Genomic DNA, 21,504 nt, shown 5'->3' with positions numbered 1-21,504 from the left:
CTTTGGAGCAGATCACATTAATGTATAGTTAGGATATCTCAGTGACACTGTAGCTTTAAGAAAGCCAGATCTAATATGATTGGTTTAGGAAGAAAGGCATCTCTTTAAAAAGTGGTGGCCATCTTTCTATAACAGTCTTTGTAAAGGAAGGCAAGAGATTACTCGGTAAGTGAGAACCTTACGCTTTAGTCACCAGCACACATCTCACTCTCTAATTTGATGTCATATGCATTGTTAATTTCAGGGCTATACCATGGGTATGGAATTCGCTCATTAAGAAGCTTGTAGCGAAACAGAAATTTTTCTGTAGAGCGTGCCCAGCCGTAGTGGTCTTCAAAAGCCCAGATAAGTACCATTGAAATTATAGTTGAAAATTTACATAATTCATTGGAATAAGTAAAACAAAGTAAAAACTATATTCATAAACTCGGAGGTTTTTTTAAAGACTAATGAGGAGCTCATGCGCTGTCCACAAGGGAGAACTTCCCTGTAAGTAGTGGATATAGACATTCAATGGTTCACTGTTCAAAGGAGCAAAGAACGTTGAGCATCTGAAGTCTTTTTTCCTCCATCACTGAGAGAGAAACTTGCTTATTTAGAAATAGAACTTGAGTTTATTAGCAAGTTTGAATTGAGAAATATAATAACAATAAGAATCTAATAAACAATGGGGATACAAAGTAACTCTGAAATACTTGAGACAAAATATGTACATACCACAACTTAGTTTGAGGAAAATTCAAAAACTTTGCGTTTCTGTAGCACTGAACATTCTCCAGCCGTTCCAACTGCAAATGCAAGGATAACCTATCCTTGACAGCAATGGCTCCAGCAGATTGAACAGTAAGCAATTGAGGCACCACTTCTTGGATCCTGCTATCCTAATAGGAATATTTAGAGTTCAAATCTTCCAATTTATTGTCTCCTGAGAAAAAGAACACAGTTGACTTGTTGTCCTCTTCTTCATGGCTTCAGTACGTGTGAGTATGATTTTTTTATTATTTATTTTTTGTTACATTTGTACCCCGCGCTTTCCCACTCATGGCAGGCTCAATGCGGCAGGCAATGGAGGGTTAAGTAACTTGCCCAGAGTCACAAGGAGCTGCCTGTGCCAGGAATCGAACTCAGTTCCTCAGTTCCCCAGGACCAAAGTCCACCACCCTAACCACTAGGCCACTCCTCCAAATGTCTCTCAGGGAGATAGTCCTATTATCCTCAGATGTAGCCAAATTGCCTGTACCAAGAATCTTGAATTTCCACAGGCTTAGGTAAGGGAACCACAACTCTTCCTATAAATAAGAATGCTGAATCTGCTGCTACAATCACACTCGCCACTTCAGATAAGGGAACCTAGTAGGAGGGGATCCTTTAAGCAGAGCTAAAAGAAACTCAATCACTATATGCTTGTCTATAGGGCCCTGTGAGGGGGTTTTAGACACAGGCACCTCTTTGAATTTAACTTTCCTCTTATCCATTAAAGAGAAAAAAGGAGCTGTACTCAAAGGTTCTAGATGGCAAAAGGACACTCATAACATTCAGTACAAATATGGTATACTTCCAGAGAAAGCCCCTTAGTGAATGCCCCTGCAGCTGTGCGCTACAATCTGGCTGGATTTTAAAGGCAATTGGGGTGGCTCCAGATGCCAGAAAACTCGTTCCATGCCGACTTCCACCAAATGGGCCACTCTTTTCTCCAGGAAACTCATATCTGTGCACAAAATAGAGGGTTTGTCCAGAGCATCTATGCCTTCAGATCTTCCTACTGCTACAGAGGATCTGAACCAACAGTGCCCTTTCCACAAGAAACCTCATCCCATGAGAAAATGTTTTGGGTTTAGAGATAAACCCTTGAAAGAATGCAAGTGTGACCCCCCCCCCCCCAAAAAAAAAAAAAAAAAAACGGGTTCTGGCATGAGGCTGGAGTAGGGAGGATTCTCTAGGGGTCACTAAGGAGACAAAGCTGGTATTGACAGCCTGGTGAGGGAATCAGATTAAAGCCCATCTTATGTGGGCAGGACAAAGAATTAATAAAAGGGATTGTTTGGAGAAAATGCTGGTCTTTGGTGGCCCACCTCCACTGAGACCCATAGCACCGAGGAGGAAGTCCTGGATACCAAGGCAGGAGATGTTTGCAGTGTGTGGTGACTGGAAGTCCCTGCTACAGAGCAAAGGCTGCCTGCAGAGTATTCCCGACCAGGGAACAACAAGGAGGGCTTGGGGAACAATACACCCCAGGTAGGAGAAGTGGGAGCTGGTGTACCTTACTTCTGGCAGAACTTTCATTGCATGTGTGAATGACCCCTGTTCTAGGATGGGACAGAGAGTAACTGAAAAGATTATGTGGAGATTACTGTGAACTGAGAATGTAATCGAGGAGATTATGAAGTACTTTGTTCTGGTTTGCAAATAGAGGATATTTAAGATAGAACTGAACTGTGAGTTTGAATGCTCTGATATCATGTGGAGACTGTGTTTTGTACTGTGCTAACCATCTGAAGAAAAACAGCTTGAACTGTACAGACCATATTGACAAGTTATGAACTGTTTTTCCAAGTTACTGTTTAGTAAAGCATGTTGAAGTTCAATATTGAGACTGCTGACTAATTCTTTGAGTGAAAGTGCTTAGAGAAAGAGCACCCTCAGCCTACAGGATTTATTCCAGCTAGTGGCATAGCCAAGGGTGGGCCTGGGTGGGCCCAGGCCCACCCACTTTGGGCTCAGGCCCACCCAGTAGCAGCACACCTATGATGTGGCTGGCAGGGATCCCCAAGCCCCATCAGCCGAAAACTCCCAACAACTGTTCCTCCTGCATACCTTGTAAACAGTGGCGTTCCTTGCCTGGATGGCACCCGGGGCGGAGTGCCGATGCGCCCCCCCCCGGGTGCTGCGCGACCCCCCCCCACTAAATTACACATTCCTCCCCCTCCGGTGAAATGAGACCCCCCCCGGGTGCACGCCGCTGGGGGGGGGGGGGTGCTGCGGCGCGCCTGCTCCGAGTTCGCTAAACTTCTTTGCTTGTTCGCTACAGCTCCCTCTACCCCGGAGCAGGAAGTAACCTGTTCCGGGGCAGAGGGAGCTGCAGCGAACGAGCAAAGAAGTTTAGCGAACTTGGAGCAGGCGTGCGCCGCGGCACCCCCCAGCGGCGTGCACCCAGGGCGGACCGCCCCCACCGCCCCCCCCTTGGTATGCCACTGCTTGTAAAGAGCAGATTTTTGTCTGCAGTGAGCAGCGACTGTTACATACTGCTCGCACCAGCCCCACAGCCTTCCCTCTGATGTATTCCCGCCTATGCGGAAACAGGAAGTTGCATCGGAGGGAAGGCTGTGGGGTCAATATGAGCAGTGTGTATTAGTTACTGCTCGCTGAAAGTGAAAATCTGCTATTTAAAAGGTATACTGGGAGGGGGGATGTTTGAGAGACCATATGGCATGCAGGCGAGAGAGGGAGAGACCAAATCATTTGTGGGACAAGGTGGAGTTCTTCTGCCCACCCATCTTGGGCCAAGGCCCACCCAAAATTGGGTGTCTGGCTATGCCCCTGATTCCAGCCTTAGCTTGTGCCCAGCTAGGGTGATCCAGCAAGTGGAAGTAGTGTGTGTGAAGAAGAATCATTTTATGTGACCCCTGTCCTGGGAGTGCAGGGTGAGCGAGACCCTGGGTGGAGCTGAGTCAGAGGTGTGCCTGGGGTTACACAAGGAATTGCTCAAAATAGCTGCCATGACCTCTAGGGTCTTGTGGTACACTGTAGACTACTACTACTACAAATCATTTCTATAGCGCTCAAAAGAGCTTACAATCTAAATCCCTATATAACGTGGATTGATATAATGCGGGATTGCTTACAACGCGGTCAAGGGTATTTGCTATTACATATTATTCTTTGGGCCCCCATACAATGTGGATTCACTTATAATGTGGTCAAATATCTTGGGCCCCAACATCACTGTTATATGAGGTCTATGGTGTACTTGCAGTAGTACTGCAAAACGACCACTAGAGGTCGGGGCAGTCATTTAGAGTCCAGAGCTACTGGAATACCAGGGACTGTAAAGGTAGGCCCAGTGGCCTTTGGAAGTAGTCCGAGACTAATGGGGAGGGAGTGAGTTTCTGTTGGGGAAGGGAGAGAGGGGGTTGTCTCTTGCAGCTGAGATGGCAGGAAGGGGCCTATGTTCTTGGGATGGGAATAAGCACATGTGTCAGGAGGGGAAGGGGGCCTGACAGATTAATGGTTGTGTGCAAATAGGTTCAAGTTGAATATGCAGAAAACTCAGATAATGCTCTTGAGCAGTCATCCAGTTGATGGTTTTCCAGAATCATGTTATATAGTAACATCTATAGTAACATATAGTAGATGATGGCAGGAAAAGACCTGCACGGTCCATCCAATCTGCCCAACAAGATAAACTCATATGTGCTACTTTTTGTGTATACCTTACCTTGATTTGTACCTGTCCTTTTCAGGGCACAGACCGTATAAGTCTGCCCAGCACTATCCCTGCCTCCCAACCACCAGCCCCGCCTCCCACCACCGGTTCTGGCACAGACCGTATAAGTCTGCCCAGCACTATCCCCGCCTCCCAACCACCAGTCCCGCCTCCCATCACCGGCTCTGGCACAGACCGTATAAGTGTGCCCAGCACCATCCCCCCCTCCCGCCACCGGCTCTGCCACCCAATCTGTTTAATTGATGATGTTCAGATTTGCTTTGTGAGGTCTTTAGGAGTGATGGTAGACACAGAACTTTCAATGCAGGAGTATGCTTGTAAACGATAAAACGATTGAGGGGTCCTTTTACTAAAGTGTGTCGAAAAATGGCCTGTGCTGGTGTAGATGCGTGTATTGGATGCACGCTGGTCCATTTTTCAGCGCACCTGCAATAAAAGGCCTTTTTTGGGGCTGAAAATGGACGTACAGCAAAATGAAAATTGGCACACGTCCATTTTGGGCTTGAGACCTTACCACCACCCATTGACTTTGCGGTACGGTCTCTCGCGTTAACTGGGCAATAATCATCAACGCACGTACATGCCAATTACCACCCAGTTAGCGCCGTGCACCAGAAATTATTTGGGGCACATAGTGGGTGCATGTAGAAAAAGAAACTACCACCTGGGCCACATGGTGGTTTCATATTGATGTACGTAGGATGAACGTACACGCCTACATGGCTTAGTAAAAGGGCCCCTGAGAGATCTATTAACTTATTGTAACTTTTGAAAAGTGATACAAAGTGTGGGTCATTTTGACTATTCTAATGTGTAATTGTTAGGGATTCCAAAAAGAATTTTGAAATCCCTCCAATCAATACAAAATGCTGTAGCGAGAGTTTTGTTTGGAGTATCCAAGTATGATCACATCACTCTTTTGATTATTGCTTTGCATTGGCAACACATCAAGTTTGGTGTTCATTTTACGATTCTGTTAATGATATTTAAATCATTGCATAATTTAGTATCACCTGTGTTAGCCTCATCACTACATCTTTATCAGCCTTCACGTTCTTTGCATTTCTCTTTCAAAACCTGGAAGCTCCATCTTTCTGTTTGATTTATTTGGAGGAATATCAAAATTTGATATTTTATATAAAGGGGCCACAATTGTGGAACGAACTGCCTAAAAATATTTGGTATGGATAATCATGCATATTTCAAGGCTGCACTGAAATTTTATTATTCCAGGAGGCTTGTGGCTTGAAGAATTGGATCAGCTTAAAATCTAAAGAGGGCTGTTACTGCTGAGCACAGATTGATCTGTCTTATACAGTGGTGGAAATAAGTATTTGATCCCTTGCTGATTTTGTAAGTTTGCCCACTGACAAAGACATGAGCAGCCCATAATTGAAGGGTAGGTTATTGGTAACAGTGAGAGATAGCACATCACAAATTAAATCCGGAAAATCACATTGTGGAAAGTATATGAATTTATTTGCATTCTGCAGAGGGAAATAAGTATTTAATCCCTCTGGCAAACAAGAACTAATACTTGGTGGCAAAACCCTTGTTGGCAAGCACAGCGGTCAGACGTCTTCTGTAGTTGATGATGAGGTTTGCACACATGTCAGGAGGAATTTTGGTCCACTCCTCTTTGCAGATCATCTCTAAATCATTAAGAGTTCTGGGCTGTCGCTTGGCAACTCGCAGCTTCAGCTCCCTCCATAAGTTTTCAATGGGATTAAGGTCTGGTGACTGGCTAGGCCACTCCATGACCCTAATGTGCTTCTTCCTGAGCCACTCCTTTGTTGCCTTGGCTGTATGTTTTGGGTCATTGTCGTGCTGGAAGACCCAGCCACGACCCATTTTTAAGGCCCTGGCGGAGGGAAGGAGGTTGTCACTCAGAATTGTACGGTACATGGCCCCATCCATTCTCCCATTGATGCGGTGAAGTAGTCCTGTGCCCTTAGCAGAGAAACACCCCCAAAACATAACATTTCCACCTCCCTGCTTGACAGTGGGGACGGTGTTCTTTGGGTCATAGGCAGCATTTCTCTTCCTCCAAACACGGCGAGTTGAGTTCATGCCAAAGAGCTCAATTTTTGTCTCATCTGACCACAGCACCTTCTCCCAATCACTCTCGGCATCATCCAGGTGTTCACTGGCAAACTTCAGACGGGCCGTCACATGTGCCTTCCGGAGCAGGGGGACCTTGCGGGCACTGCAGGATTGCAATCCGTTATGTCGTAATGTGTTACCAATGGTTTTCGTGGTGACAGTGGTCCCAGCTGCCTTGAGATCATTGACAAGTTCCCCCCTTGTAGTTGTAGGCTGATTTCTAACCTTCCTCATGATCAAGGATACCCCACAAGGTGAGATTTTGCGTGGAGCCCCAGATCTTTGTCGATTGACAGTCATTTTGTACTTCTTCCATTTTCTTACTATGGCACCAACAGTTGTCTCCTTCTCGCCCAGCGTCTTACTGATGGTTTTGTAGCCCATTCCAGCCTTGTGCAGGTGTATGATCTTGTCCCTGACATCCTTAGACAGCTCCTTGCTCTTGGCCATTTTGTAGAGGTTAGAGTCTGACTGATTCACTGAGTCTGTGGACAGGTGTCTTTCATACAGGTGACCATTGCCGACAGCTGTCTGTCATGCAGGTAACGAGTTGATTTGGAGCATCTACCTGGTCTGTAGGGGCCAGATCTCTTACTGGTTGGTGGGGGATCAAATACTTATTTCCCTCTGCAGAATGCAAATAAATTCATATACTTTCCACAATGTGATTTTCCGGATTTAATTTGTGATGTGCTATCTCTCACTGTTACCAATAACCTACCCTTCAATTATGGGCTGCTCATGTCTTTGTCAGTGGGCAAACTTACAAAATCAGCAAGGGATCAAATACTTATTTCCACCACTGTATGATGTTTTTGCTGCTATTATTCTATGAAATTGTGTTTGTATTTGGTTTTTATTTTATGTAGGATGGATTGTGTATATATTATAAAAGTGCGGAAAAGAAATGTCATTAAATAAATAAATAAATAATATGGATCCCAACTGAATATTGGCCAGGACCCACATAAGTGTCAGCACCCAACACATATCCGGTCATACCCAGATATTCAATATCAGTGCCTTGATATGGCCTGGCATTGAATACCAGGTTTAATTTAGCCGCTGACAGTCAGTGTGTAAAAGATTTCTGACTGTAGCCAGTTGAACACTGATCATGATAAATCCATCCTTTCACTTTCATACCTGCCAGGTCCTGGCCTGCAGAGTACAATGTCCTCACTTACCTCCCACCCACCCCTATGTATAATTTCTAAAAATCTACAGATAAGGAATCTATGCACTAGTAACTCAGTGGCCAACACATAAATCTTTTTGAATACTGGGTCAAAGATTTATATTTTGATGACATTTTCCCCCATAACTGTGCTATCTGTTGAACTGCTGTGCGTACTTACAAAAGGAATTTTACAGAAAATCGAACCTCTGTTTTATCAGGCAAATTAGGTATGTCTATATCACACCTGAGCATCCTGATGAGATTCTATAATTGCAAATTTTACATTATTTTTATCAGCATCCAGAAATAAAATGAACGTTATAGTGAAATCAAAAATATATAATTTCAGTCCATATACTGTATATGAAGATCTTACTTTTACATCCAAAGTGTGTTGTAGTTTTACCAGCACAGATTCTTGTTCCATGCGTTGAATTGTGGCATGATATTCTGCAAACTTCTTAGATACCTACAGTATAGAGAACAAAATAAACTTATATGATCTATTTTCAACCTCAGCACATATGATTTTCTTTCAAGTGGTGATGGATCAAACCAGTGGAGTTGCAAACCAGCAAGTTCAGCAGGCCTGTTGGTTTTATCAAGGAGACACTGGCAGTTGATATGACCTTAAAACAAGGAATATGAATACAAGTAATTCTCCTGCTACCACTACTACTACCACAAAACACAAAGAGGGTTCAAACTACAGAACAAAGTCCAAGTGTAAAAAAGAGCACGAAGAGCCTCCAAATGCGGGGCAAAAATTCCTTTAATCACGCAACTAGGACAGCAATCTTCAAAAGAAAAGACCCAACACGGGCCGTGTTTTGGCACACAGCAGGGGTCTGTGTAAAATACAAACAGCAATACAATACATAAGTTAAAAACAATATAAGCAGAGAATATTTAAAATATAAATAAAACATGCATGTATAGTATCAATAAAAATAATACAACCAGTGGTGTTAAAAAATAAAAATAAAAAAGAGAACAGCCTATGAATATTACCTGTCCAAAAACAAAGGAGTTTTAAAATAACAATCAAATAAATAAATAAAAGCTGACATTGTCTAGAAAAATAGAATAACTCACCACAGGAGTAATAATATCAAATATGTGCAGTAGCAAGGCTTACTTCAGGAGAACTAAACAAAAAAATAATAACTATAAATGCATGAATACTGAGAGTGAATGGTTGAAGACCAAGTATGCCAGAGCAAAACTAAACTAGAAGTGTAAATATTTGAATACTAGGAGTAAATAGTTAAACATGCCAAAGGCGACAGCATATCCTTAATGCCTTGTAATTGGCAAATGAAGGAAAAAGACAATACCTATCTAATTATAAAATATTGAAAAGAGTGAGGCGTCAGACTGACCATATATAAAAAGTTATTAATGTTGGCATGTGGACATTTCAATTAAAAATGACAAGTAGAATAGTACATGGGTGAGTTGATAAAATTGCAAGCAGAACGCTGCGATGGACATCTCATCAATGAAATGGAAAAAGCGCCAAAAGGACTGCTTGTCGGAGATGTATCAATGGACAAGGTGTGGTGGGTGAATGTCTAGTGGATTAAAACCTGCCAAGCAGAAAGCTGTGAAAAACATGTCATAAATGAAGAGAATACGCTGACAGCCACTTGTCGGTGGGCTGTAGATTAACAGGATTAGGTAAATAAATATTGCCGAACAAAGCACCTCTATAGATGTGCCTTTAAAAATGTGTGTAAAAAGGTGCCAAAATGACTATTTGTCAGCGGTATATAAATAAACTAGTAAAACATGCACGTTTCTTGCGTTAATGAAACGGGCGCTAGCACGATTTCCTTCCGAACCTCCCCCCCCTCCCTACTCACCCCTTTCGGCGTTCTGATGGCACTGGCTGCCATTGTTGCGGACCTCAGCACGCCACCTTCAATCTGCTGCGTCGTTGGTTGTGAAGCCACTGACGCCATTGCTCTGCTCTCGACATCATCACGTTTGACGCGAGGGCGGGGCCCCAACACAGTGTTTTCGGTGGCTTCACCACCACGAAGGCTTCGAACCGGAAGGAAGTGCCTGGAGTACCTGACAGTGACGTCAGTGTCCTCAGAACGTTGAGGGTGAGTTTTATTATATAGGATAAATCACAGATGAGTGGTTGGACAAATGGCACATTATGATGTAAAAATAAAGAGTAGTTACTTACCTGTAACAGGTGTTCTCCGAAGACAGCAGGCTGCATATTCTCACAAGTGGGTGACATCACGTCGGCCCCGGAGGATTTTCAAGCAAAATCTAAAAATCTCTTTAACGGCGTTCTGTTGCGCGAGCGATCGCACCGCGCATGTGAGCACACATCTTCCCGCTCGCCGAGCGGACACGCCCCTCAGTTAAATCCAAAAGATGAAGGAGACAACTCCAAAAGGGGAGGTGGGAGGGTTTGTGAGAATATGCAGCCTGCTGTCTTCGGAGAACACCTGTTACAGGTAAGTAACTACTCTTTCTCCGAAGACAAGCAGGCTGATATTCTCACAAATGGGGTATCCCTAGCTTCCAGGCTTACACAACACAACAAATAGTGGTCAATTGAGTCTCGCAACAGCGAGGACAGAATAAAAATTGACCTGAAAAGAAGAAACATCTAAATGAGTGTAGCCTGGAACAGAACAAAAATGAGCCTAGGAGCGTTGGAGTTGGATTCTAAACCCCAAATAAGTTCTGCAGCCCCGACTGCCCAAACCGACTGTCGCGTCGGCTATCCTGCTGAAGGCAGTAGCGAGATGTGAATGTGTGGACTGATGACCACGCTGCAGCCTTGCAGATCTCTTCAATAGTGACTGATCTTAGATGAGCCACCGACTCAGCCATGGCTCTAATTTTGTGAGCCGTGACATGGCCCTCTAGAGTCAGTCCAGCTTGGAAAAAAACGAAGGAAATGCAATCTGCTAGCCAAGAAGAAATGGTGCGGTTTCCGACAGCAACTCCTCTCTATTGGCATTAAAAGAAATAAACAACTGGGCGGACTGTCTGAGGGGGCTCGTCCGCTCCACGTAAAAAGTGCGCAGCTTGCTTTCGCCAGGGCTTGTAAGATGAGGGAGAAAGAATGTTGGCAAGACAATTGACTGGATCAGATGGTACTCCGATACCACCGCCAGTAAGAACTTTGGCTGCATGCAGAGAACTACTCTGTTAAGATGAAAAGTAAGGTAAGGCGCTTGAGCTACTAGAGTCTGAAGCTCACCGACCTTACGAGTTGAAGGAACAGCCACCAAGGAAAACGACCTTCCAGGTCCAATACTTCAGATGGCAGGAATCCAGTGGCCCGAATTAAGCTTTCAGCAGCTGGATGAAAACGACATTGAGACCCCAAGACACTGGAGAAGGTTTGATAGGGGCTTTGACCGAAGCATAAGAGCCAACTTTTAAAATTATTGGGGGTGCTAAGCCCAACAGAAATAACCCCCCATGGACACATACAAGGAATTCTCTCAATATTGGGGGAGAAGTAAACCTCTCATGAAGTGGACAGCTAAAGGCTGACCTTCTACACGTTGATGATAAGCACTTATTGCACGAAGATGAACACTTACAGAGTTGGTCTTGAGACCAGACTCAGACAGGTGTAGAAAGAACTCAAGCATGGTCTGTATAAGACAAGAGGCAGGATCTAGGGCCTTGCTGTCACACCAGACGGCAAACCTCTTCCATGAAAAAGAATAACACCTCTTCGTGGAATCTTTTCTGGAAGCAAGCAAAACTCGGGAGACACTCTCTGGAAGACCCAAAGTGGCGAAATCCACACTCTCAACATCCAGCCCGTGCGAGCCAGAGATTGGAGGTTGGGATGTAGAAGTGCCCCCTCGTTCTGCTTAATGAGAGCTGGAAAACATTCCAACTCCAGAAGAAGAGGGAACCATATCTGACGCAGCTAGAAGGGAGCAATCAGAATCATGGCTCCACAATCTTGCTTGAGAATCAGCAAAGTCTTTTCCACCAGAGGTATGGGAGGATACGCATACAGAAAGCCTGTCCCCCAATGAAGGAGAAAGGCATCCGATGCTAGCCTGCCGTGAACCTGCAGCCTGGAACAGAACTGAGGGACTCTGTGATTGGACTAAGTGGCAAAAAGATCCACTGAGGGGGTGTCTCACTCCCGGAAGATCTTTCGAGCTACAGCCATGCTCAACGACCATGACTGTAGCATTATCCTGCTCAGCCTGTCGGCCAGACTGCTGTTTACGCCAACTAGACAAGTGGCTTGGAGAAAACATGCCGCATTGGCGGGCCGACCGCTACATCTGCATGGCATCCTGACTCAGAGGGCAAGATCCAGTACCCCTTTGTTATTGAGTACATCGCAACCCGATTGTTTGGTTGAATTAGAATAATTTGGTTGGATAGCCGACCCCAGGAGGGATGCAACCTTCGTCAGCAGCTTTTGTGGCTGAGGAAGTTGGATGGGACGCCCCAGAATCAAATTGGAGAGAATTGACCACCTCTGAAGGGAATTCCGAAAACTGGTGAACAGTTGGGTCACATCCTCTAGATACCCTGAACTTGATACCACTGGGAAGCTAGGATCCACTGAGCGGATGTCATGTGTAAATGTGCCATGGGAGTTACGTGAACTGTGGAAGCCATGTGCCTAGAAGTCTCAATATTTACTGAGCTATAATCTGTTGAGACGGGCAATCATCGGGATAAGGGAACACATGCACTCCCAGTCCATGAAGAGACGCTGCAACAACAGCCAGGTACTAGGAAAACATACTCTGGACGCAAACTGGGTATAAGTATCCTGTAAGTCCAGAGAGCATAGCCAATCGTTTTCCTGAAGTATGGGAAGAAGGATGCCCAGGGAAAGCATCCTGAACCAAATATCTGTTTAGGCCCCTTATGTCTATGATGGGACGCAACCCACAAGGAAGCACCTGGAATAGAATCTCAACCCTTCTTGCCCTGGTGGAATGGGCTCGACTGCATTGGCGCTGAGAAAGGCGGAGAGTTCCTCTGCAAGTACCCACTTGTGATGGAAGCTAAAGGATTAAGCTCCCAGTGAGCAATGTGGAGGGTTTGATTCCAGATTGAGAGTGTAGCCTAACCGGACTATTTGAAAAACCCACCGGTTGGAGGTTACAAGAAGCCACCTTTGGTGGAAAAAATTTAAACCTCCCCCCCGACAGGCAGATTGGCCGGTACGGACATTTATTTATTTATTTATTTATGGTGGCTATGCTGAATTGGAGCCAGTCAAAAACCCGTCCCTGGTTTTTGCGGAGTAGCTGCAGGGGCCTGCTTAGGTGCACGCCGTTGACTAGAACGAGCGTGCTGTGGCATAGCCTGAACCGGCTGTCGAGAAGCAGGAGTATACGTACGACCCCTTAAGGCACAAGGAAAACTTCTCTTCCCTTTAAAGAACTTCCGAGATGAGGAAGTGTATGCACAGAATATCTACAATTTTCTGCTGAGTCCCCTCCTCCAGGTGAGAGGCAAGCAGTCATGAGAGTCTGCGCATCACTATACCCAGAGCAGAAATCTAGATGTTACATTACAAGTGTCGAAAATGCCCCTGGACAGGAACCTGCGACACACCGTGTGCTACCTGACCACCTGGTGAAAAGGTTTAGCCTGCTCCGATGGGAATGCTCATAAAGATCTGGCAGGACTCGATTTTGGACGCGATCATGCCAGCCTGGTACACCGTTCTCCCAAAAGAGGCTAAGGATGTATGCTCTGGCCCCGGGGGCGCCGAAGCAAGTTTTTAGAACTCCTATCTGCTTTGAGAGCAGAATCCACCACAGCAGAATCATGAGGTAACTGAGGCCTAATGAAACTGGGTTCCCCGTGGATCCGATACTGGGATTCAGTCTTCTTGTATCATGTGGTAGAAGACTTAGGTGAAGATGGATAGTCCAGGACCTCGAGCATCTGGGGCCTTGGGCTGATTCACAATCTCCACTGTAATGTGTCGAGACAGATAGAAGATCTAGAGAATTCTCAGCAGAGAAAACCCCATGACCTTCATGTTCATCAGATGAGCCATCATTGAATTGAGCTAACAACTCAGACAGAGCAGCTCAGATCCAAACCTGTCTGACATGGAGGCGCGGTAACCTCTACGACGGGGTCGAGAAGTTGACTCTCCAGACGACTCCAGTAAAGGAGAATTGACCCAGTAGGCTGCGAACAACAATACCGGAGGCAGCATTGGTGAAGGAGATCTAATCCCAGGTGAAAAGCTAGATGCCGCAGGAGGCGCTAGCACCAATGGCACCCGATGGTACCCATGGTACCGAAGCCGAGGGCAGAATCTGGAAATGCTGGGGAATCGATACCAGACTGCCAGATGACTTGCTTGTCCATAACAGAGATGGGACCGATGGTACCGATAGTACCCATGGCACCGATGGTACCCATGATACCCGGTACCGATGGTACCCATGATACCTGGTACCAATGGTACCCATGGTACTGATGGTACCTGGTACCGATGATACTCATGATATCTGGTATCGATGTACCCATGGTACCGATTATACCTGGTACCGATGATACCCATGATACCTGGTACCGATGGTACCGATGGTACCGATGATACCTGGTACCGATGGTACCCATGATACCTGGTACCAATGGCATCCATGGTATTGATGGTACCTGGTACCGATGATACTCATGATATCTGGTACCGATGGTACCCATGATACCTGGTACCGATGGTACCCATGATACCTGGTACCGATGGTACCGACGTCCGATGCCAGGATACCTCCATAACAGAGGGAGCAACGCTCTCGGCACCGACCGACGTCTGATGCCAGGATACCTCCATAACAGAGGGAGCAAAGCTCTGGGCACCGATGGTACCGACGTCCGCTGATGCGCCCAAATGACCTGCAAAGCAGGAGGCACCGAGGCAGGTGGAGACCCACTCGATGCATCACTGTACCCAGCGTGCATCAGTCTCTATCGGACTCAAAAATTGATCTCCTTTGGGCATCCCTGGCAATTAGCATACGTCTCATCATTTTGAGACACTACTCGCACTTCTCAGGGAGATGATCCGGCCCAAGACACGTCCGCCGATGCGCCCGAATGACCTGCAAAGCAGGAGGCGCCGAGGCGGGTGGAGACCCACTCGATGCATCACTGTACCCAGCGTGCATCGGTCTTCATTGGACTCAAAAATTGATCTCCTTTGGGCATCCCTGGCAAGTAGCATACGTCTCGTCATTTTGAGACACTACTTGCATTTCTGAGGGAGATGATCCGGCCCAAGACACTGAATGCACCAGCTGTGCGTGTCGGTGACAGAGATCGTCCGGTTGCAGCGGGTACAAGGCTTAAAGTCAGTGGTGTGCTGGAGCAGGCTCTCACAGCTCTTGAGAGCCGTTTGTTAAGGTTTTAAGAATTTTGGGACTTTAACAAATGGATCCCAAAATGTGGGCTTGGCCTCCTGAATTCTCTTTTACTTTGCTGGCGAGAGAGAGCCCACAGATAACAATTTACCAGCACACTCCTCTTTGATAAGAAAAAAGAAAAAAGAAAAAAAGAAACTTATAAAGAAACACCTATAAGTTTTGATTCTCACTTCAGGCACAGCCCCTTGTGACTCTGGCAATTACTTAACCTTTCCTTGCCCCAGGTACAAAAAGTACCAGTATATGTAAGCCACAATGAGCCTGCCATGAGAAAGTACAAATGAAAAAATAAAGAACACCCAAAAGGGTAAGATAAAAAAGAGATTTAACTCCGAGGACCTGAAGAAAACATGAAGCGTCTAACGAACTCCGTGTCTCATCAGACGCGGAAAAAGAAGAACTGAGGGGCGTGTCTGCACGGCGAGCGGGAAGATGTGTGCGCACATGCGCGGTGCAATCGCTCACGTGACGGAACGCCGTTAAAGAGATTTTTAGATTTTGCTTGAAAATCCTCCGGGGCCGACGTGACGTCACCCACTTGTGAGCATATCAGCCTGCTTGTCTTCGGAGAATAATATATTCTACTTAAAAAACATAGATAGTGGCAAAGAGAATGCTTTTAACTTAATAAGTGGAGAAATTGAGCTTACCTCCGCACATGAACTGTAGTGAGAGTGCTGTCCCTTAGTATTCAGGTCAAACAATCAAACAGTCATCTGGCTGCTTAGCCATATATAAATATTAAAGATACCGATGACATTGGTAATGACATCTCCTACTACGTGTGTTGAATACAAAAACAGCTGATTGTGTGGCGTCAAAAGAAAATAATAGATATACTAGTTACAGAGCAGAACAGGTGGTATGAATATGAGTAGGGTTCCACTGAACATTGTAAAAATATAAATATAAAGGTTATATGGGGCAATTTATTGCAGGGACAACATTAGTAGTGATGTGTAAATACATATATGGGAATACTGAATCGGATAGCAAAGGAAAAGAGAATTTATGTATGTTGAAACCTAAAAAAAGAAGGGGGGGGGAGGAAGAAAACTTAAACATGCCACATGCATGGCATATGCTTGTGTGTCATCAGCATGAGTTATGAATAAGCCGTAATTATTATAAAAATAAATATAAATGCACACTGTGATAGAAAAAAATGTATGGGTATATATACAGATATGCTTGGACAGATAATGCCAAAGAAAGACATGTATAACTGTATATAAAAACAGAACATAATGAGTGTTAATAGGCATATATGTGTAAATCATGAACATGTATCAATCAAATATCTCATTAAGTGTATGAATAGTATATATCTCTCTTTCTGTACAGATCTGCAAAAAGGAACCATACATGTCAAATGTATGAAAATTACAATGGGACAATACATGAAGGGGCAATACCACTAATTACATACATGGTTATTATATAGATATAGCATATAATAGACAACTAACCAGCTTATTTTTGAAAGAGAAAAACGCCTATAGTGCGACCTAAATCGGGAGATAGACGTTTGTCTCGCAAAGGCGCCCAAATTGGTATAATCGAAAGCCGATTTTGGGCGTTTCCAACTGCACTCACGAAAACGAATAAAGTTGACGGGGGCGTGTCGGAGGCGTGGTGGAGGCGGAACTGGGGCGTGGTTATCAGCCGAGGAGAGATGGGCGTCTTTAGCTGATAATCGAAAAAAAAAAAGGCATTTTTACCGCAATTTTGGGTCACTTTTTGGACCCTTTTTTTTTCATGAACAAGTCCCAAAAAAGTGCTCCAACTGCCCAGATGACCACTGGAGGGAATCAGGGATGACCCCCCGGACTCCCCCAGTGGTCACTAACCCCCTCCCACCAAAAAAACCCCACTTTAAAAACTTTTTTTCTAGCCTGTATGCCAGCCTCAATGCCATACCCACCTCCATGACAGCAGAATGTGTTCGATCCTGTCACAGCCTTTCCCTGGGTCAGATGTGGCTCTCGGGTGCAGTACAGGGTCACATCATCATTGCATTGTGGTGGGTGTATGATATTGGGCTCCGTGATTTCAATAGCTTGTGTTACAGTCTCACGATGTTGGTAGTTGGTAGGCTCTTCTCCCATGGTGCTTTTCCCCCTGCCTACTGGGTCAGAGTGTGCCCTGTTGTGTTTCCGGTAGTCCATGAGGTAGTGGCCATTTTTGTAAGCCAGTTTTAGTTCCCTTTCCTGTGTTAGCCACGTTACAGAACTTAGTTCTTCCCTTGAATGTGGCTGAAAGAGGGCATTGTACACCATTCTGCCAGCTCTGACCTACTGCTCATCTCAGTACCAGGGAGACTCGTTGCCAGTGGGGCACAACCTCTGATCTGCAGTTAACTGTGAGTAAAAGCAGTTATTCCAATAAAGGACGTTTTCGGAGAGATTAGTCTTCAGGTGTCAACTGGCGTGCTAATGTTATATAGCAGCAACCAGTCCTAGAGGCCTGCGTGTATGCAGGTCCCTGGAGCACTTTTAGTGGGTACCGCAGTGCACTTCAGTCAGGTGGCGGACCCAGGCCCATCCCCCCCCCCTCACCTGTAACACTTGTGCTGGTAAATGGGAGGCCTCCAAAACCCACTGTACCCACATGTAGGTGCCCCCTTCACCCCTAAGAGCTATGGTAGTGTTGTACATTTGTGGGTAGTGGGTTTTGGGGGAGGGGGGTTGGGAGCTCAGCACCCGTGGTAAGAGAGCTATGTATGTGGGAGCTTTTTCTGAAGTCCACCGCACTGACCTAGGGTGCCCAGCTGGTGTCCTGGCATATCAGGGGGGCGAGTGTACTACGAATCGTGGCCCCTCCCACGACCAAATGGCTCGGATTAGGACGTTTTTGAGCTGGGCGTTTTTAGTTTCCATTATCGCTAAAAAAAAAAACCGCCCAGCTCAAAAATGTCCATTTTTTCGAAAATACGGTTCGGCCCGCCCCTTCACGGGCCCGTTCTCGGAGATAAACGCCCATGGAGATAGGCGTTTCCGTTCGATTATGCCCCTCCACGTATGTTACGTTAATAGATACTATTAAAAACATCAAATGTGTGGGTGTGCTGAAAAAAATAAAGAAAGAAAAAATAAGGATGGGACACAATTGTGTAAACATAATGAGCAGGACAACATACTATTGTAATAAGGATCATGAAAGGAACTAAAAAACAGATAAATCTATCTCATTGTTAAGACCAGCAGGGGCAACAGTGTCCATTTCAAAGATACACCTCTGTTCTTTTTGTAGCAGTAGCATGTCTACTACCACGCTATGGAGTTTTGACAACTTGGAAAATGAAAAATTTGAGATCAGAAAAGGAATGCGATAAGTCCATGCAATGTTGGACAAGTAAAGCAGCAAGGTTTCCTCTTCGTATGTTACTTCAGTGCTTAATCATACGTGTTTTTTTTTTGTTCAATCAGTTTTTATTGATTTTGTAACATATTGTAAATTAGTACCAATGACAATAACAGTTAACAAAAGGTCAATGTACTCTGACTATATATATATATATATATATATATATACATTTATGTGTATACGTAAGAAGTATGCATGCATATCAGATGTTATAATATTAGTGCCAATACATGAATGAATAGTACCTGTTCATTAATTAAATTAATTATTACTTATTACTTAACTGGATGAATATTTAATCACCGGAGACCAAATTGTATTATATGTCATAAGGGAACCACATTTCTCTGATGCAACCTTTTCATATTTAGCTGTTAGACATACTGAATTCCACCACATTTCGTATGTTTTTTTTTTTTTTTGTTACATTTGTACCCCGCACTTTCCCACTCATGGCAGGCTCAATGCGGCTTACATGAGGCAATGGAGGGTTAAGCGACTTGCCCAGAGTCACAAGGAGCTGCCTGTGCCTGAAGTGGGAATTGAACTCAGTTCCTCAGTTCCCCAGGACCAAAGTCCACCACCCTAACCACTAGGCCACTCCTCCACTTTGTAAAATCTTTCCAGTTTTGACATATCAATTTTATAGCCACTTGGAACAATATGCGTAATAACTTAATTATATGTGGTGATAACATATTGTTAATGCCGAATTCCCCTGCAATTAGCATTTTGTAAGTTAAAGAAATCTTAAAATTTAGAATATGAGAAATTGTTTTCTCTATGTGGGACCAATATTCATCCAGTAATGGGCAATGATATATTAAGTGATCCAAAGTTCCTATGTTGTTACAGCAGGACCAGCAACGATTGGATGCATCTTTTGATATCTTAGATAGTTTATTTGGTGTCCACATAGCTCTATGTAGAATGTAAAATGACGATTGTGTAAGAGCTGATGACTTTGATGATTTATATAGAGATATCCAAATTGTTTTCCCATTGATCTTCTGATAGTTGAGAATTGAGTTCTCTATTCCAAATGTTCTGCAAAGCCAATGGAGGATGAGAAGATTGTTCTTGTAGGAATTTGTACCATTTGGATGCCTTTTTTTTTTTTTTCCAGTTGATTGCATAATGTTAAATAACTTGGTGTATCTTCCTTTAGAGTATTAATGTTAAAGTTAGAAGAAATACAATGTTTTAATTGGATCCACTGGAAAAGGCAATGTTTATGCAGATTATATATTTCTTGTCGTTTAGAGAAGGGTATCCATTCTTGTTTGTACAAAAGTTGATGTAAATACCAAATGTTAGCTACCATCCAATTGGTCCATGCAATACATCTTCCATTGATTTTAAGATTTGGATTGTTCCATAGATGAATCATGGTGGTCGAATGAATTGGTAATTTAACACATGATTCCAGTGAAATGAAAGATGTTTGAGTTGCAGAGATGATGGGATTAGTTTCTGATTTGTTTGTAGATGACCATGGTAATGAGTTTATTGGGGTATCTTTGAATAATTTTGCTTCCCATTTTAGCCATAGAGGTTCAGAAGGATCTTCTTTGGAGGTAATCCAAGAAGAGCTTTGTCTAAGTATAAAAGCTTTGTGGTAATCCTTAAAGTTTGGAAAATCAACTCCACCATGTTGTTTAGTGGATTTAAGATATTTTAAGGCTATTCGAGGTGGTTTATTAGACCATAAAAATTTAGATAGGATTTGTTCTAAATTTTTGTATGCATTATCATTAAGCATAATCGGTAACATACTTAATACATAGTTTACCTTTGGAGTGATCATCATTTTTTATGGTATCTAATCTACCCCACCACGATAATTTGAGTGGTGACCATTTTTTAGACATATCAGTGACACAATTCAATAGATGCATAGTATTGAGGTTGATTGTATCGTTAATACTAGATCCAAACAATATGCCCAGGTATTTCAAACTAGTGGGTGACCATTTGAATGGCGACTGTGTATATTGATATGATTTAGCTGACATATTCACAGGTAGCATTTCTGTTTTTGTAGGATTTAATTTGTATCCAGAGATCAGTGAGTAGTTATTAATAACTTCTAGTATATAAGGAATGGATGAGGGAGTGGTATATAACAGTACATCATCAGCATATGCTGAAAGTTTAGCTGTTAAATTATCCATTTCTATTCCTTTAATATGGTCAGATTGTAATATTGTTAAGAGTAGGGGTTCTAAGGCTATATTAAATAATAATGGGGATAAAGGACATCCTTGTCTTGTACCTCTAGATGGTCTAAAAGGGGGTGAAAAATGTCCATTGATGAATAATTTGTTGGATGGGCAAGTATATAGTACTTTTATCATATTTAAAGCACTTTGTGTAAAACCAAACCACTGTAAAGTATGGAATAAATATTTCCATTCGACACGGTCAAAGGCCTTTTCTGCATCAAGACCTATGGCCACATAAGGGATGTTAGAGGTTTGAGTCTGTATAAGTAGGTTAGTAAATAGTCTAGTATTATTATACGATTGTCTGCCATGCATGAAACCTGTCTAATTAGGGTTTATGATTTTAGGTAAAATAACTTGTAGTCTTTCCGCTATGATTTTTGCATATATTTTTGCATCAATGTTTATTAGGGATAAAGGTCGGTAATTTTGTATTCTTTGGGGGTCTTTCCCTGGTTTAGGAAGAACGATGGTAGTAGCTTCTGTGAAGGAACCTGAAACTTCTCCAGATGGATTAAATAATTAAAAAAGGAGCTTAATATTGGAGCAAGTATATCTTGAAAAGTGAGATAAAATTCTAAAGTGAAGCCATCAGGACCAGGTGCTTTTTTTTTTGCCATAGCCTTTATAGCTGATAATACTTCCTGATCTGTTATAGGAGTTGTAAATGATATATTATCTTCCTGGTTGATGGTGTCGTGTTTTATATTGTCTAAAAAGGATGTATCTATATGATCAGAATTAGTTTCAGATTTATAAAGATCATCATAAAAT

At 43.6% G+C, this 21,504-nt stretch overlaps 1 protein-coding gene across 1 annotated transcript in view; it reads right to left on the bottom strand.

The window, feature by feature from the left end:
• The window catches only part of CCDC158 (coiled-coil domain containing 158), a 1,152,460-nt gene that overhangs the window by 140,122 nt on the left and 990,834 nt on the right, over nucleotides 1–21,504 (bottom strand). Inside the window, exon 29 of the mRNA XM_030192135.1 lies at nucleotides 8,104–8,196. Coding sequence (XP_030047995.1) covers nucleotides 8,104–8,196 — 93 coding nt within the window. The remainder of the gene's footprint in view (nucleotides 1–8,103; nucleotides 8,197–21,504) is intronic.

This window comes from Microcaecilia unicolor, chromosome 2, assembly GCF_901765095.1.
Source record: "Microcaecilia unicolor chromosome 2, aMicUni1.1, whole genome shotgun sequence".
In the NCBI taxonomy this organism is placed as follows: domain Eukaryota; kingdom Metazoa; phylum Chordata; class Amphibia; order Gymnophiona; family Siphonopidae; genus Microcaecilia; species Microcaecilia unicolor.
This window is presented reverse-complemented; position numbering and strand designations above follow the sequence as displayed.